This window comes from Littorina saxatilis, linkage group LG15, assembly GCF_037325665.1.
Source record: "Littorina saxatilis isolate snail1 linkage group LG15, US_GU_Lsax_2.0, whole genome shotgun sequence".
Classification (NCBI taxonomy): domain Eukaryota; kingdom Metazoa; phylum Mollusca; class Gastropoda; order Littorinimorpha; family Littorinidae; genus Littorina; species Littorina saxatilis.
The window spans coordinates 65425-84998 of record NC_090259.1 but is presented as its reverse complement, the minus strand read 5'-3'; the positions used below and the strand labels follow the sequence as shown (position 1 = coordinate 84998).

Genomic DNA, 19574 nt, shown 5'->3' with positions numbered 1-19574 from the left:
ATCTAAAATCAGCACGTTCGGATCAACTTCGTTTTGACATTTTTTTCCGTTAGATTAGTACATTTGATTGACCACATCTTATTCTGTGCCCATGTATGATGAGATTGACCTTAACCAGGTGATTAGCAGAACAAAGAAGACAAGAAGCTTAATTACACATCCGCACTTCTTTTTTAACGGTACACATAACTATGGTCGTGGCGTTAGGTAAGTTGTATGCAATTAACTGTGTGTGTCTCAGATCTGCCCAGACAGACTCCAGAAAATGGCTCATCCGACAATCCAAAGCCTCTTCAGTGTGGTCTGTTTGTTGTCAGGTAAGCACTCAACCCTTCATCTCCCCACTGCACAAGTCCGGTGTTTGTGTGTGTGTGTGTGTATGTGTGTGTGTGTGTGTGTGTGTGTGTGTGTGTTCGTGTGTGTGTGTGTGTGTGTGTGTGTTTGTGTCTGTGTTTGTGTGTGTGCGTGCGTGAATGCATGTGTGTGTGCGTGAGTGCGTGCGCGCGGGAGTGTGTGTGTGTGTGTGTGTGTGTGTGTGTGTGTTGGTGGTCCACCTAGAGGGCCATGGGACCCCCATTTTCTTTTTTTTTAGAGGGTCCATGACCCCCCTCAGCGGACAATCGCTGTTCCGTAGCTAGTCTGTGCTGTTTGAATGGGATAAACACGTTACATGAGACCCCGCGGAATGCCCTTGTGGAACGATGCCAGGTCCAGTCAGTCGGACATCGGCACTTCCTGTATATGTTATGTTTCGCATGCACTGTTTAGGCAATCAAATCATCTATCCCGCAGATATTAAGACTGGTGACTGTGGTAACAACAAGTAGGACAGCCCCTCCTCTCCCTGCCCTAACCTCCATCCCTTTTCTCCCTCCACCCTCGCCAGTAAGGTAATTAAGTGTAGTGGGATTTCCCCTGGAAGGTAGAACTCATTATGTAGTTTTGGCATCTGCAGGTTGAAATGCCTTTAACGCGGGGGTTCGAGATGTGCATGTATACCTTCAGAACCTATAGATGTAGACATTGTTAGCAGGTTACAAAGAAAGACCAAAAAGAAATCCTTCTCTGTCTTTTGTTTGTTTGTTTGTTCGTTCATGGGCTGAAACTCCCACGGCTTTTACGCGTATGACCGTTTTTACCCCGCCATTTAGGCAGCCATACGCCGCTTTCGGAGGAAGCATGCTGGGTATTTTCGTGTTTCTATAACCCACCGAACTCTGACATGGATTACAGGATCTTTTCCGTGCGCACTTGGTTTTGTGCTTGCGTGTACACACGGGGGTGTTCGGACACCGAGGAGAGTCTGCACACAAAGTTGACTCTGAGAAATAAATCTCTCGCCGAAAGTGGGGACGAACTCACGCTGACAGCGGCTAACTGGATACAAATCCAGCGCGCTACCGACTGAGCTACATCCCCGCCCTCCTTCTCTGTCAAAATTTTAAAAAAAACTCTACTTCTGCGTTTTTAAATTTTTTTTTTTAATCCTTCATGCTTTCTTATTCGGCCTTTCTCTTTAATTCGTTCTTTCGTTATCAACAAACAAGAATGGTAGGTAATTGGATTGATATGCATACCTACCTTGATTTTTGATTCTGAATTTCGGAACGTTGGCAGTCTCTTTGTTAAATTTGGATTATTTTCTTCTTTCTTTTCAGTGACGACGGTTCGGGCTCAGGTACGATGCCCAGACCTGACTCCGCCTCGCACGTGCATCAAGTTTTACAGCCCTCACACCTGTGAGGAGTATTACCAGTGTACACTGGGCCAGGAGCGGGGTCAGCGGTTCAGCTGTCCTTCACCTTTGACCTTTAACCCCGAGACAGGCGTTTGTGATCTGTGGAATAAGTGTGCAGGTACGTCCATATTGTTTTTATGAAGCTTTTTGGTTTGATCAATTTATTCAGAAAATTACAGATAACAATGCCGCATACAATCAGTTTAACAAATGGACCACAACAAGCAAAGCTTATACACCTATTTGCTCTTAAAAAGCAAATTAAGCCTTTTCTTTATTATACAGTCGAGAGAACAAGCGTGAAAACTGAATTTTGACGGCAAAGTTTAATGGGCGGTTCTGGTGAGGTTATGCCCTCTCTTTCTTTCGGCTGGTAACTGGCGCCACCTCGCGGCAAGGTCACACGAAAAAGAAAAACAACTTGCATTGGTCCCAAATAGCATATCGGTTTGGTAACAGTTCGTGTGTAAGTCGTGCATTTTATACGGTAAACAGACAATGGTCGGTTCTGGTGAGGTTATGCCCCTTCTTTCTTTCGGATGGTAACTGGCGCCACCTCGCGGCAAGATCACAGGAGTTGTCTCGCGTTATCACCCCAGAAGCGCTAATTGCACAGCTGAAATAAATACTTGCAATTCATACGAGTTATTTTAAAATGATTGGTGATCATGTCAAAAAAGAACGAGTTAATGAGGGGATAAACTGCAATTATATACAAATAGGCCCGGTGGAAGATGCGCCAAATACAACTACTTTAGAATTTCTGGGTTTGTGAGATTTTAATCGTAACTTTTTTTAATTTTCAACAACATCTTAACTTCCCCCGAAAGCCGCGTATGGCTGCCTAAATGGCGGTGTAAAAACGGTTATACACGTAAAAGCCGTGGGAGTTTCAGCCCATGAACGAAACAAACAAACAAAACATCTTAAAGGCACAGTGCGCCTCCCTTAAACCATCACAGATACTGTCAGGCTTTTACACACAGTACAAACACCCTTTCATTTAAACACTCACCAATTGAGAACATCCTAGGTGCCCTCCCGTAAAGAGCGAGCAATTTTCAAAGAATTTATTTTTGCGTGGTTTATCTTACCCCTGAGCCATCGTGAACCCGTGTGATCCAAGTTTCCGTTTATCACAATGCAGTCGTCAGTTAGTAATTTGAATGCGACTCGCTGTGAGCTTATCTGCAATAGCACGTTATTATGTGCCTCTGACTATGCACAAAACAAACGGCTGTGGTTTACAAGAACTCTCGCGATGGCTTTTGACTGTTCAGAGGAACTGGCGAAAGACATAAACAGTCGTCTGCTACGAGAACCACGACCTTGCGTGACCCTGCTTCCGGGCGTTTCTTTTTTCAACCTTTCAAAACTTCGAATTGTACTGATCTTGTCTTGATGAATAAAGAATTCTTTCATGATTTAAGAATGTTTGTGTTACAAGCTGTCAATTTATTATTTAGATTTTAAAGTTAGGTCTAGCGCCAAAACGCACCACGGTCCGATTGTCTCTGACACAATCCGCAAAATTATTTCTTTGAAACTTGCTCGCTCTTTACGTAGGGCACCTAGGATGTTCCCGTTTGGTGAGCGTTCAAATGGAAGGGTGTTTGTACTGTGTGTAAAAGCCTGACAGTATCTGTGATGGCTTACGGGAGGCGCACTGTGCCTTTAACAATTAACGTGTCTCAAATTTAACTTTTTGTTGTTGTTAGAAAGCAGTAACAAAGAACGGATTGAAACAAGGTGTCTCAAATCAAAAATCCAATGTGTTTTGCTTTTCAAACGTGTGATACCCCATACTCAAGATGTATACATTATCGTATAAATAATAAGGGCCAAACACTTCCGTTTCTGTTTATGTCTCTCCTCAGTTATCATTGTACTTACATAAAAACTATCTTTTATAAAAGTTATTTATCCTAAATATTTATATACGTGTGAGATACCACTCATGACATAACAATATCGTTCACCACAGTTCATGTGAATGAGGTCATGTAAAACTCGTCTGGCAGGGACCTAGCTGTTTTTCCACTGCAAATGATGCCAGATGCGTGCGTGTGCGTGTGTGTGTTTGTGTGTGTGTGTGTGTGTGTGTGTGTGTGTGGGCGGGGGGTATGTCTGTCTGTGTGCGTGGGTCTGTGTGTCTGTGTGAGTGTGTCTCTCTGTACGTCTTTATTGGATATTCTTCGCTAGAGCTGTAGCTGTTGGTGTTAGCTCCCTTCTTCTTCTTCCTTAAAGTGTTCGTCTTCCACAATTTGCAATGGAGGCCGCGACGACTTTGTTTTAATTAATTGTACCACGTGTGTGTAAGTGTGTGTGTGTGTGTGTACATGTGTGTGTGTGTGTGTGTGTATGTACGCGTGTGTGTGTGTGTGTGTGTGTGTGTGTGTGTGTGTGTGTGTGTTTGTGTGTATGTATGTGTGAGTTTGTGTAGTGAGTTTGTGTGTGTGTGTGTGTGTGTCTATGTGTTTTTATACGTGTGTTTATGTATGTATTACGTGTGTGTTTGCGTGTGCGTGCGTGCGCGCGTGTGTGTACATGTGTGTGTGTACGTGCAAGTGCGCGTGTATGCGTACAAGCGTGCGTGCGCGCGCGCGCGCGTGTGTGTGTGTGTGTGTGTGTGTATGTTCGTACGTGCGTGTGTGCGTGCGTGTGTGTGTGTGTGCGTGTGTACAAGCGTGCGCGTGTGTGTGTGTGTGTGTGATATTTTGCTTCAATGTTTTTTGTGTGTGATTTTGTGTGTGGGGATTTCAGGAAAACAAAATCCCTGTGACAATACTCGCTGCCAGCACGGGGGAGTGTGTCTGGTGAGCGACGCAGGATCTATGTTCATGTGTGCTTGTCGATCCGGATATGGCGGATACCGCTGTGAAACTGGTTGGTATATTTCTACCCTTTTTTGTTTCAATCTTGATCTTTGAGGCTAAAGTCGGCGACGAAATGAAATAATGCCGTGCTCTTTGACATATACATATATGGTCATGGCTCAGAAAAGGTGTCCAATTTGTGGGACACTTGAGTCACAAATACAAACTCTTGGATTACTTTCCATTTTGGGGTCCAGCAAAACTGTTTATGTGTTTAGTTGTGTCTGGGCAGTAACAATGTATTTTCATCAATTACTGCGGAATGAATTGCATTTTAAATTTTAACTGGAGTGTGTTACATAACACCGTGTCACACATTGTTTTCTAATATACAGTTAACAGTAAACCTATTACACAATAAAAGTTAACTGCATTAGTTAGTATCTACCTTGATCTTCATTTGTGAAAAGTGGCATTCCCCGACAGCAATAATCTGCATATCTAGGTACCCTAGGAATGTGTGTATGTTACATGAACACCAATAAACAAAACAACGATCAAACAAGTACTCAAAGAACTGAAAAGATTACTGTTTCAGCAGTCAATCAATTCTTAGTTCCACACACTTCATACGGACAGTCTGCAAAAAAAATCAAATCAGAACAAGATGTGAAAATGTATTCAAACAAAAATCAACTTTCTGTGTCTCACAACACAGACATTCAAAACTGCTAAATTCCTATTTATTTTACACACACAACCTTAGAAATACATGTAATGGGAAGAGAAACAAGTACATAATAGTAAAGAGTTGAAATGCATCAATGATACCGGACCCGTTATTCCCATTATCAGTTATCTGTCAAGTCATTCCTAAAAGTTTCCAATGAGTGTGTTACATTTCACCAAAAAAATCAAACTTTAGGACACTGTCAAGATATTCACATGAAAAATGCATGCAAAAGAATGAAAAATGAAAGAGCAAAACCATAACAACCTAACAATGATGTCTTATGACTTCTACCATGCTCCAATTCACAATACAGAGAAGATTTTCTCACTTTTGACACTGAGTGTGTTACATTTCACCAAAAAAGTCTTACTTCACATTATTTTGTAAGGTATAAAGCATATATCCACCAACTTGGTAATGAAAACAATACACTGTACAAAAATCTTGATAAACCCCCCAAAAAATCTTCAGGTTGAAGGCGGATTTTGAAGTTATCAAGAAAAATGCTGTTTATTCGCCAATGAGTGTGTTACAAAACACTGTCATAACATGAACAAAACGTTGTTCATATTCAGTGCATTCAGTTAATTGTGAAATTAATTGTAAGAATGACACCATGGTTGCTACACAACTATTGAAACTATTGTTGACACATTCCGACAGCAATAATCTGCATATCTCGGTACCCTAGGCAAGTGTGTGTGTTACATGAACACCAATAAACAAAACAACGATCAAACAAGTACTCAAAGAACTGAAAATTACCAATCCTTCAAAGTAAATTGTAACAAGAAGGGCAAAGCCCATACGACTCACATGCTTGACCTTGACCTTTACATGACCTTGACCTTCAGGGTCAAGGTCAAATAACTAAACCTAGCAATGACATCATACACTAAGAACTGCTTTACACATTTTTCCTACCTAAATACATGTGACCTTGACTCAAGGTCAAGGTCATCCAAGGTCATGCAACACAAAGCTGTTAATTCAAGACATAGGAAGTACAATGGTGCTTATTGGCTCTTTCTACCATGAGATATGGTCACTTTTAGTGGTTCACTGCCTTATTTTGGTCACATTTCATAAGGGTCAAAGTGACCTTGACCTTGATCATATGTGACCAAATGTGTCTCATGAGGAAAGCATAACATGTGCTTTTAAGTTTGAAACAGTTATCTTCCATAGTTCAGGGTCAAGGTCACTTCAAGATATGTATACAATCCAACTTTGAAGAGCTCCTGTGACCTTGACCTTGAAGCAAGGTAAACCAAACTGGTATCAAAAGATGGGGTTTACTTTGCCCTATATATCATATATAGGTGAGGTATTCAATCTCAAAAACTTCAGAGAAAATGGGAAAAATGTGAAAAATAGCTGTTTTTTAGACAACATTTATGGCCCCTGCGACCTTGACCTTGACGCAAGGTCAAGATGCTATGTATGTTTTTTGGGGCCTTGTCATCATACACCATCTTGCCAAATTTGGTACTGATAGACTGAATAGTGTCCAAGAAATATCCAACGTTAAAGTTTTCCGGACGGACGGACGGACGGACGACTCGGGTGAGTACATACTCACTTTTGCTTCGCATGTGAGTCAAAAAAACACTCTAATTCAAAACAATAAACGCAGACATCCTTTTCTGTTTACTTGATTCATTCCTTACTTTGTTCCAGCAAGATTTAAATAATTTTCAAGATAACTGTACAAACTATTGGAGTGTGTTACCTCTCACGATGTGCGAGTGGTGTGAGTAACACACTCAACACTGTTCCAAAAAAAACCTCTAATTCAAACAATAAACGCAGACATCCTTTTCTGTTTACTTGATTCATTCCTTACTTTGTTCCAGCAAGATTTAAATAATTTTCAAGATAACTGTACAAACTATTGGAGTGTGTTACCTCTCACGAAGTGCGAGTGGTGTGAGTAACACACTCAACACTGTTCCTAAAAAAAAACCTCTAATTCAAACAATAAACGCAGACATCATTTTCTGTTTACTTGATTCATTCCTTACTTTGTTCCAGCAAGATTTAAATAATTTTCAAGATAACTCTACAAACGATTGGAGTGTGTTACCTCTCACGATGTGCGAGTGGTGTGAGTAACACACTCAACACTGTTCCTAAAAAAAACCCTCTAATTCAAAACAATAAACGCAGACATCATTTTCTGTTTACTTGATTCATTCCTTACTTTGTTCCAGCAAGATTTAAATAATTTTCAAGATAACTCTACAAACGATTGGAGTGTGTTACCTCTCACGATGTGCGAGTGGTGTGAGTAACACACTCAACACTGTTCCTAAAAAAACCCACTCTAATTCAAAACAATAAACGCAGACATCATTTTCTGTTTACTTGATTCATTCCTTACTTTGTTCCAGCAAGATTTAAATAATTTTCAAGATAACTCTACAAACGATTGGAGTGTGTTACCTCTCACGATGTGCGAGTGGTGTGAGTAACACACTCAACACTGTTCCTAAAAAAACCCACTCTAATTCAAAACAATAAACGCAGACATCATTTTCTGTTTACTTGATTCATTCCTTACTTTGTTCCAGCAAGATTTAAATAATTTTCAAGATAACTCTACAAACGATTGGAGTGTGTTACCTCTCACGATGTGCGAGTGGTGTGAGTAACGCACTCAATGTAAAAAAACATATATTTCTTTTTCCTGTAATTTATTTAATTAAATTGGCATGAAAACAAAGCACAAGGTGAACTGTATGGAAAGACTATAGAAAAGGCCAGAAAAAACACATGCAATGACATGAACGCTGAATAACTTGGGAAATTGGTTGAATCGTCTCAAACATATGTCTTTAAAAATCAAAATAAAGAAAAATCTTTGTCCTAAAAAATGCAAATTTTATCAAAACAAATCACAATAACACTTCTAACTTTCAGATGAAAAAAAAAGGAAGTAAGTTGTTATTTAGTGAAAATAACAGTGTTTCAAACTGCAGGTGAGTACGTTACATACAACGAAAAACCAGTGGTTTTTATCTTGGCCGTTTACGTCCATCTCCTCCATGCCACACTGAGTTCTGAGTTCGAGACAGTCAATGCAACTTTGTAGCAGACGATAGAACAGTTGTTTCCATCGTTGGAAGTCAGGAACATGTCGATAAACAACTTTGATTTACGTTGTTACTTTTCGCGGTAACACGAAAGTACACAACAACGAACTTAAGACTTATTTTCATTGTTTTGTCTTCTGTGTTTGTGCATATTTTTTGTTTTAAGTAGTAGATTGTTCTTTCTTGTCCAAGTTTATCGCTTAGTTCAACGTCTGTCATCATTATTAAAAGCGCGGCAAAAGCTAAAACTGCCTACGTGACTCCAAACACGAAAAGTAACATACTCACCGTTGGATCTAAACTTGATCTCAGCCGACTGTTGGGGTGAGGTACAGGTTATCGTGCAGTATGTAAACAATAACTAACACCTTCTCTTTCCCTCTCCATCAAGTTCTTATCCAAGCAGTGTGTGTAGTACGCACAAATACGACGTTTCAACACCAAGTAAAAAAGTGTCCCAACTTCCGGCCCAAAAATCGACGTAAATTCACTCTACTATTGCGCCTTGCTCGAAAACAAAGTCATCAAACCTTTCGGTTTCTACCAGAATAGTAACTTTATTCAAATCTGCACCCCGTGTCAGTACTTTCAAAGGTAGAATAAACCACAACTGAGCGTGTGGGGCGTTTAAATGGGGTAAGGGTGGAGTTCGACGCCATTTCTGAGCCGTGACCATATATATACCCCCTGTCGCCCGTTCAAGGCCCCCCTTATTTAAAAAAATGAAAGACATTTTGTTCGCCGAATTCAAAAAGACCATGAAGCACTGTTCTCACGTTGGAATGACGAAAACGAAACAAATACAGGCAAATGAACGAAGAAACCTTTCTCCTTCATGGTTTGAGCAATTTGTAATGAGGTAATGTCAATTGAGAACACATATTTTGAAATGATTGTGAATGAATATGTTTTTGTGGTGTAGCTGCCTGTCTATGTAAATATTGCTGATATTGATTCTCAAAGTGAAGCATTTCTTCTCGCTCTGGCTTTATGTTGATGGTTATTTTTCCTTCACCTTTCTTGTCGCAGGGCATACGCCGAAGCAGCTTATATTTCCACGCTCTCAAATGTAACAACCAGCTGTAAACGTTGCTTGTGCACTCACAAACACGCTGGAAGAGATTTCTCTGTAACAACAGTGCCAGAGTTTAATTCCCTTTAAAGGTGACAAATGAACAGTAGTAGGGAGGACTAAAAAAAACACTTCGAGCACGACTGTCTAGAAACCCACGCTTTTACTTTACCACAGAAGGTTTGTTTAACCAATATTCATGGAATTCTGTCGATATTATATGAATGGGATTTTTTCCTTTACATGAAATGATGCCAACACACTTTAATCACACTCCTATGGTTTAAATTAGTTCGAATTCCGGCTACTCTGCATGCCCTGCCAGCGAATACTGAGTCTTCCGCATGTGGGTGTGTGTGTGTGTGTGTGTGTGTGTGTGTGTGTGTGTGTGTGTGTGTGTGTGTGTGTGTGTGTGTATGTGTGTGTGTGTGTGTGTGTGTGTGTGTGTGTGTGTGTGTGTGTGTGTGTGTTTTGTCTATCTGCAGATCTGAACGTATATTGGATATTCTTTGCTGGAGCTCTAGTTGTTGGAGTTATTCTTGTCGTCTTTGTCCTCAACGTTTTCGTCTTCGACAATGTGCAATGGAGGCCGCGACGACTTTGTTCCGATAAATTGCACCACGTATGTGTGTGTGTGTGTGTGTGTGTGTGTGTGTGTGTGTGTGTGTGTGTGAAGTGTGTGTGTGTGTGTGTGAAGTGTGTGTGTGTGTGTGTGTGAAGTGTGTGTGTGTGTGTGTGTGTGTGTGTGTGTGTGTGTGTGTTTGTGTGTGTGTGTGTGTGTGTGTGTAAATTCGTGCAAGACAGGTACGTTATTAGAACGTTATATTTTTTAAGTTGTCATAACAGTTTAATTTCTCTTATAATTATAAGTGATTGTCTGTCTATCCGCTCAAAAAAGACCGCTGGGTCGAAGATCAGTGAACGTAATCTCTTGTTTTGTTATAAATATAATTGCATACCTTCTTGGTTATTTTTTAGTTTGAATTTTGGAACGTTGGCAGTCTATTTATTTTTGGATTTGTGAATTCGTGAGTACGTGGGTATCATTTTGTGTGCGTTTCTTTGACAAGGTGGAGACTGCGACAATAAAACTGCTTCACAAATCACCTCATTGCTACCTTTTTGAATGTTAATGGTCGTACACGTGACTTTGTGTTCAGATGTTACACCAAAAGCAGCCCAAACAATCCAAAGCTCAACCTTGTGACCATACAGATGAAATTCAACAAGGAGAAAACAGTAAACCAGCCCCTCGGCCATCGCAGCAACAAAGACAGCGTCTGCAGCTGACGGTACCGGGCCTGCCGATGCTGAAGATCAACTTTTGATAACTAGGTCACATGCTCTTGCTTCCCGAAGACCTTCAGTAGGCTCACCGGTTTACCGATGCTGCAGATCAACTTTTAAGAGTGTAACTAGGTCACATGCTCTTGCTTCCCGAAGAACTTTCAGTAAGCTCACCGGTTTACCGATGCTGCAGATCAACTTTTGAGAGTGTAACTAGGTCACATGCTCTTGCTTCCCGAAGAACGTTCAGTAGGCTCACCGGTTTACCGATGCTGCAGATCAACTTTTCAGAGTGTAACTAGCTAGGTCACATGCTCTTGCTTCCCGAAGAACTTTCAGTGAGCTCACTGGTTTACCGATGCTGCAGATCAACTTTTGAGAGTGTAACTAGGTCAAATAATCTTGCTTCCCGAAGAACTTTCAGTAGGCTCACCGGTTTACGGATGCTGCAGATCAACTTTTGAGAGTGTAACTAGGTCACATGCTCTTGCTTCCCGAAGAACGTTCAGTAGGCTCACCGGTTTACTGATGCTGCAGATCAACTTTTGAGAGTGTAACTATGTCACATGCTCTTGCTTCCCGAAGAACTTCCAGTAGGCTCACCGGTTTACCGATGCTGCAGATCAACTTTTGAGTGTGTAACTAGGACAAAATCAATGCACGTGCTTCCCGTAGAACGTACAGTAGGCTCACTGGCGTGCAATGCTTGAAGATCAACTTTTGAAAATGTAGGCCACCTACACATGCCTTCTGAAGAACTAACATTCGACTAACTGATTTGCTGACGCTGAAGATAAAGCTTAGGAATAGTAATTATCCTACATACGTGAGAGAGATACCCGTGAGATAAAAATCGTTCAAATCACACGTGTGTATATCATGTAAATGAGGTCAACCGGAAGGTCATGCTATGTAAATTAGTAATTACATATTCATGAAGAACTACTTTTGCAACAAAATGGCAACTGCCACGAAACCGATTTGTCAACACTGAAAGAATTTTTGAGTGATGAGCTGTTCGAAGACATGTTTGGCGATGACGCGAATGACGAAGTCGATGAAGAAAAAAGCGAGTCATCCATGATTTATGATTTTTCTCCAATAGACTCATTCGTTCAGACAAACAAGAACAAGAACACTCTCCGAAAAACGGTTTACGATATACGTCGCCTATCGACGTTTATGGCGAAACACGGGGACAAAAGAAACATTAGCACCATCCAACCACAAAAATTATGCAAAATTCTCTGCTCTCTTTTCATGAGTTTGAAAAAACCGGATGGCAAAGAGTATGAACCATCCCCACGCTGAGGGGCCTTCTCAGCAGCATCCATCGACAGTTGAAGTCTAAAAAGTACTGTGCACCCGTTATAGACGGCCCCGAATTTGCACTTGTAACTGAGAGAAGTCGTGAAGACAAAGCAGAAGATTGTTAAATAGGAAGGTTGTGGCAACTTACCTAACAGGGCTCAACCGCTGAAAGATGAAGATGTTGACAAGCTGTGGCAGACAAAACAGCTCGGAGTCGCAGATCCAGAAGTAATCCTGAATACTCTGTGGTGGCAAAACACAGTCAACTTTGGTCTGCGCAGCGTGACACCTCACAGGCACATGCAGTGAGGAGACGTGTCCTTGCATGAAGACAGTAATGGCAGAGAATATCTCCAATTTTGCGAAAGACAATCCACAACCAAAGCCAGGGCGACATGTGAAGAAAAGCTGGGATCATCAACCCGAGGTAGATCTACACCAACCACTCTGCACGCCAGTTCCTAGTGCAGAAACTTTCCGAGAATAACGTTCCTCCGACCAAAATAATGCAGCTATCTGGGCACAACAACGTTAAGCAGCATTTCCCAAGAGGAACACCGTGGCTTCAGTCTGATGCTAAACGGCACTGCACCGGTCTCGGAGCTGTCGCCAGTGTCGGCAGACGACACATTGGATTCGCACGGCCACTTCAACTCCAGCCGTCTCCACTGCCACTGCCACAATCACATCCCAGCAAACGCTAACAACACTGTTTGCAAGGCCTGTGCACGTTGGTACCATCAACATCAACCAATATTTGTCCAGTCACCAAACCGAGAAGTGACCATCTGAAAGCTGTCGACTCGCCTGGCTCCGACTTGACTGTCATCCTATCGCGGAAGGATATGCTTTGCTGTTGTTGTTCCTTTTGGTTTCTTTTATCCTGTGGCCACTGCTTTTCTTTTTATCTGGTATATTTTGAAGTGACCATCATTTCGTTGTTCGAATTTATTTAATCAATGTTCAATATTAAACTTAACAGTGTTAACAAAGGCGAACTACTTTGTCCTAGTTTGAGAGTGTGTGTCATGGCGGAGGAATGAATGTCAAATTGAGTAAAGTGGTTTGAAGTTCTAAAGCGGGTTGATCCAAAGGCAATAGCGCTGTCGGTGACTTTTAGTTAGATCTGGCACAGAAGTATATAATGTAGGATAAACAGAATACTACATGGCTTGCTGTGTCGTACCAGATTTACACTCGTTGCTTTTTCAAATAGTGAACAGCTCGCTTTCGCTCGCAGTTCACTATTTAAAAAAACAACTCGTGTAAATCTGGTACGACACAGCAAGCCATGTAGTATTCTCTATGAACAACATGTGTACGCCGTATGTCGCAAATGACTATTTCATGCTTAATCAACTTAGAAATACTAACCCTGACTATTGGACAACACACTATCTCCTCGTGCTCAACTGGAACTGAAGAAGCTAAGCCCATGTATAGAAACAATACAGTCTTCTGTGATGCCGTTGCAATTAGCAGGAACAGAGAGAAGCGGTGGGAACAGAACGAAGTGTTCATTGTTGGTATCGATGAAGGTGTGAATAAATGCGATGACGTCAGTCGAGTCACGTCATCATATTCATTCACCCTGTCTCGATAAGATACCATGCGATATCATGGATGAACAGAGGTGTAATTTATAATATACTTTTTTGATTAGGTCATATCTTAGTTTAAATAAACGATGGCATTGTGGCAACCACATTTTTGAAGGTCTTTCTTTGAAAATTGTATCGGATTGTCTTTGTTTCAGTCAACATGATGTATACAAAATCACGTAAGGAACTGTCATTCCAAAATATATAAAAAGTAGCACTTTATTTGGAAAACAAGATTGACAAAAGGGATATTAATGTATTTTTTCTTGAATCTAAAAATGTGTCGGTTTGCTGCGCTTTGTGTTGTTAATGTGCTGAAAATGACAACAAAAACGACGTTTAAAGGCCGAGGTCCAACAGGCCGGAATACCCATGGGTCTAGGCGGAGCCTATTTTCAGTGACCGACAGGTCTCAAGTTACCTAGTCTGGTGGATGCAGTGGCCAAGGCATTCCGCTTGATTAAACAAGCCAACAGCAGACTGCATACCTCTCCTTGGTGTGTGCCTTTCTTGTGAACCTCTGTAAATTCCTGTTATGTGTGTGTGTGTGTGTGTGTGTGTGTGTGTGTGTGTGTGTGTGTGTGTGTGTGTGTGTGTGTGTGTGTGTGTGTGTGTGTGTGTGTTGCTTTTGTGTGTGATATTCACCTTTATTTTTGACGGTTATTTGGAAGCATTATTAGTGACAATGATTTATTGACACAAGCAATAAATCCGCTGAGTGCAGATTACATGCACACACACACACACATACATACACACACACGCACACACCGTCGCATGCGCTCGCGCATTTGTACACTGTGTAATACAACTGAGCACATGGTCAAAATTATGCAGTGCCATACACTGACGCAACCGGTCAACTTGACTTCGTGTTGTAGACTGAAGAGTAGAAATACCCTCGCTCTTGGTGGAGAACCAGCGTGGCAACTCGCACCAACAATCGGATGCCAAGAACTTGGACCATCTACAGAGTTAAATGTGTCACTGCTTTCTAATGTTTCATCAAAAACATTGGCGCCACTATGTAGCTCTGTGTCTTGGTTTTACAGTTCACAAGGTATCAAGGTCGGTACCGTTTTCAAGACGAGTAGGTCAGTCTAGCCGGCTTTTAGAACAGTAGAACCCTGGTTACACAAACCGACTAAAGAAAATATATTGACCATTGTCTTTGCCATAATAAGCCAAATGTAAAGTCTGTGAATCTAACAAGTTGAAACTGACTTGTCAGACACCCTTATTTTGAACAAAAGATATAGTTTGTGGTCGTTAATTACGAATGTGACCGTTGGCTTCAGGTTGACCAGTATAAGTCCAGATACATAACGGCACTGTGAGCGTGCCGCATTTCGCTCCCCCAGCCCACATGTTTGGTTTTGTCTGAGACTAACTAGGTCACCAAAATGTGCGGGAAGAGGAGAAATTTGGTGGGAAAACTTGCATTTAGTCAGTCAAGGCATGGTCTCGCGTCGTGGACGGATGAGAATATCTTTGTGACTGATAAAGTTTTAGTTATATAGCAGAGCATCACTATTGCTGGATGTTGATGAATATGATATCTGTGACAGACAGGGATTACAGCATTTGCTGCAGAGTCACCTGAAGAGTGGTGTTTTAGTGTGTGAAAAAGTGAAGAAAATGTCTTTCATAAGTCATGAGTGCCTGGTTCCAACGTGCGTGACTGATACGCGGTGTTCTACCGGAAACATCAAGCAACGCGTACAATTTTCTTTGGAAAATTCTGCCATAAATTCAAGACATTGGTACCTAACTCGCAATCGTATTCATCCACTAAATAACTTCAGTAAGAGACACACATTCTCTGCTTCAGCTTACTTTTCCAGCCCAAGAAGAAAGGGAGGCTACTGCATGCCAGTCTTCCTGAGGTGCAACGGTATCAACGATTGTCCCGGCCATGAGGACGAGGATGGGTGCTACACCTATTATATACCTGTCCGGGATTCTACAGGTGTAGAGACTCCAGGATCTGTCTGCATGCCGACCACGTGTGTGACGGGCTTTATCACTGCCCGCTGCAAGACGACGAGCAGTACTGTCACATCCACTGTCCTACGAACTGCACGTGCTTTGGGTTTGCCTTCAAGTGTCCTCACGCCTTTCCAGTGCACACATTTCCCGACCTTCGTTACCTGGACGCTGGTGAGAGCGGTCTTAGCTTGCAACTCCTGGCGCACAATGATATGCTGGTCCATCTCACTGTTGCTAGGTGTGGTCTGACTGACTTTAGCAACGTCACATTCCCCAACCTGCAAAGCCTGGACCTTAGTGACAACCACTTAGTGTCTGTTAGCAAAGATGACCTGACTCTCTTCCCAAATCTCAGAGAATTGTACGTGCCAGGTAATCCTTTGACATCACAACCCTCCACTACGTCTAATCTTTCTGTGGATTTCCCACTTCTAGCACTATCGATTTATCTCGTATCTACATGAAAGAAATAACAGTGGACATATTTGCGTCAACGACGAATTTAAAAACCCTTAACTTCTCAAACAATGGAATTGAGCGAATCAAAGGAACCTTTACGTTCCTAGCAAAGCTAGATGTGCTTGACATTAGTGGAAGTCCGGTTAACCTTTTTCATGTGGATCTGCTGAGAAAGCTTGAACAATTTGAACGAGTGTATGCAGAGAATTACAAACTGTGCTGTCCTTTGGCCTTACCTCTGAGATTTAATCCAAAGTACTGTTTGGCACCTTTGAACGAGGTTTCATCATGCGATTCGCTCTTACGATCAGATCTCTATCGTGTTTTGCTGTCTTTGTTCTCTGCGATAACACTGCTTGGGAATTTGGGAAGTTTAGTTATCAGGTTGTTCATTTGGAAACAAAGCAGAAAGTCTGGCTTCGGTACGCTGGTCTCCCATCTTTGTGTTTCGGATTTTGTCATGGGGGTGTACCTGGGAATCATCGGTTTGGCGGATTATCTCTACCGGGGTTCTTACCTGTGGGAGGACAACACCTGGAGGCACAGTGCCGCCTGTAAAGCCGCTGGCTTCCTTTCTCTCCTGTCCTGCGAGGTGTCTGCCTTCATCGTGTGTTTCATCACACTGGACAGGTTTTGGCTCTACGCTTTTCTTTCAGCGGGTTCCACTTCAGCAACAAGGCGTCTCACGTGGTGTGTGCAGCAATATGGCTGCTGGGCGTGGGAGTGGCGGCCGTCCCTCTGCTTCCCGCCACGTCACATTGGCAGTTCTACAGCCAGACAGGCATCTGCATCCCGCTGCCCATCACAAGGAACGACTTTTTGGGGCGCAGCTATTCCTTTGGCGTGATGATCGTGCTCAACTTTGTGCTGTTCGTGCAGATGGCAGTGGGACAGGTCTTCATCTACACCTCCATCCAGTCCAGCAGGATGAGCCTGGGATCGGACTCTTCACGTAAAGAACAAGATGTTAACATCGCCTGTCGCCTCATCACCATCGCCGTGACGGACTTCCTGTGCTGGTTCCCGATTGGCTTGCTTGGTCTGCTGTCTTCCGGGGATGTCGCGGTCCCTGGCGAGGTGAACGTGGTGATGGCCATCATTGTTTTGCCGCTCAACTCGGCGCTGAACCCGTTTCTCTGCAGCCTCAACATGGTGCTGGAGCGAAGGAGGCGTGCTCGGGAACAACGCCTAATGGTAGCTCTGGAAGCCCAGCTACTCTCAGAAAGCTAAAACATTGCTCAGTGGGGACTCAAAGTGACACTGAGGAGACGTACAATGACTGCAATCCAAAACAGAAAACACCCATCTGTATTAAGGCTTTGGTGTTGTGGACGCAAATGTAAATTAAGCAAAGTGGGTGTCGTAACGCACAATAAGCCAGGGAGTAAGAATGTAGGAAAAGACAGGATTGGTAGGATATTGGGGCTCTGTTATAACTAGGTTGACATAGAGTTTAATTGGCACAGCTAGGTATGCAACAGAGTAGAAGTCCGGGGGATTGCCTCGTGTTAAAATAGTCTTTTTGGTTAAGTATCTCTGTGGGGATTGCCATTGAGATTATACATACAGTTTTTCATAACGTTTTCTGATAGTTGCTTGTGAACTAAACATAGAATTAAACAAGTCGCATCAAGCAATATAAAAAACAATGTAGTCAATCGCTTTGCCTGGGACTGAAAGACTGACACTGAAAACATGGAGTCAGTATTCGTAGAAAATTAAAACTAAAGACATTCAAAACTAACACCTAGTTAGCCGAAACCCGTAAACCAAGACGGGTCGAGCTGGTATTTGCGAAGCATGCCAACATAAGACCTAATTTGCATATCTATTTGTCTTCATTCAGATCACATTTTCAGAGTAAACTTGACATGGTGCAAAAGCAACTCTGATTGAAATGCTAAAGTACCAACACGGCCGTCTTAATTTGCGTCACGTTGACACATGTGAACTGATGTGGAACCTGTTCAATTAACGTAATAACGTAATCATTCTTTTTGTGTGAAATGTTCATGTGATATGAAAACCTCAAAGAAGACGTTATGTGCGGGAGGGGTCAAAATCACACAAGGGAGGGGCTCCTATGTTGGCTTTATACCTTTATTAAGGCATGCATCCGCTCTTTTACACTCTTCTATGACAAGTCCGTGGTGTTTTCATTCTGATTTCATTGCGGAGAAACAGGCTGGGTATACAGAGAAAAGTTAAGTCCAAGAGTGATTTCTGGTTTTGGATTTGCCTCTTCACACAGTTTTATCAAAACTATTGCAAAAAAGTTCTTGTTCTGAAGAAACCAAACAAATAGATAAAAGTGTTTCTTCAAACAAGAAAATTAGTCATATCATTGTACCGATATTGTGCAGCTGTTTTGCTCTTCGTATCATATTGCGCGTCTGCGCGTGCCTGATTAAGTTACGACCCTCCATATACATGTTATTGTAGTCGGTATTATTGTAATGCTTTTCATATTCAGATTATTTTTGAACTGGACTTTGGTGTTACAGATTGCACCTGGTAGTATGCTGCAGGAATTTCTTGCTCATCAGTCACTATTTGCTTGTGAGGACAACCATGGGTGTCCTTCATTCACAGTAATTAATCAATACCTTGCAATAGCATACCTTTTATAGTCATCTGTTTGTGTACATACACATCTGAAGAAAGAGCCTGAACAATAACAATCTGGTGAGCATTTGGCAATGTGAGACAAAACATCGTGAAAAGCTGGATTTTCTTTACAAATTGCGTGCTGACTTGGGATCAACAAAGCCAATTCTGCTTGAGGCAGTAATTCTCCTTTCTTCAACAGATGATTTTAGATAGAAGAAAGATTTGTTGATTATGTTGTATTTGGGCACCTAGCATTTAAAGGTTCGGTAACTGGCATTACATATAACTTGCCACATCCCTTTTTTGGCGCTTACAAACACTATCGTCTACGGCGGCATGAGATCAACACGGTAACTTTGATGATCTCGTTTCAGACTATAGACTGTGTTAAAGGCACAGTAAGCCTCCCGTAAACCATCACAGATACTGTCAGGCTTTTACACACAGTACAAACACCCTTTCATTTAAACACTCACCGCTTGAGAACATCATAGGTGCCCTCTGTAAAGAGAGAGCAATTTTCAAAGAATTTATTTTTGCGTGATTTATCTTACCCCTGAGCCATCGTGAACCCGTGTGATCCAGTTTCCCTGTTTCACAATGCAGTCGTCAGTTAGTAGTTTGAATGCGACTCGCTGTGAGCTTATCTGCAATAGCACGTTATTAAGTACCTCTGACTATGCACGAAACAAACGGCTGTGGTTCACAAGAACTCTAACGATGGCTTTTGACTGTTCAGAGGAAAAACGGCACGGTTGGCCTAGTGGTAAGGCGTCCGCCCCGTGATCGGGAGGTCGTGGGTTCGAACCCCGGCCGGGTCATACCTAAGACTTTAAAAGTGGCAATCTAGCGGCTGCTCCGCC

At 42.1% G+C, this 19574-nt stretch overlaps 1 protein-coding gene across 1 annotated transcript; it reads left to right on the top strand.

Annotated features, from left to right (window-relative positions):
• Nucleotides 1-228: 228 nt before the first annotated feature.
• Nucleotides 229-11548, top strand: LOC138948157 (fibropellin-1-like). Its single transcript, XM_070319659.1, has 5 exons — nucleotides 229-317; nucleotides 1659-1856; nucleotides 4502-4624; nucleotides 9940-10076; nucleotides 10615-11548. The coding sequence occupies exons 1-5, from the start codon at nucleotides 266-268 to the stop codon at nucleotides 10780-10782; spliced, it is 678 nt and encodes a 225-aa protein (XP_070175760.1). The 5' UTR covers nucleotides 229-265; the 3' UTR covers nucleotides 10783-11548.
• Nucleotides 11549-19574: the final 8026 nt, after the last annotated feature.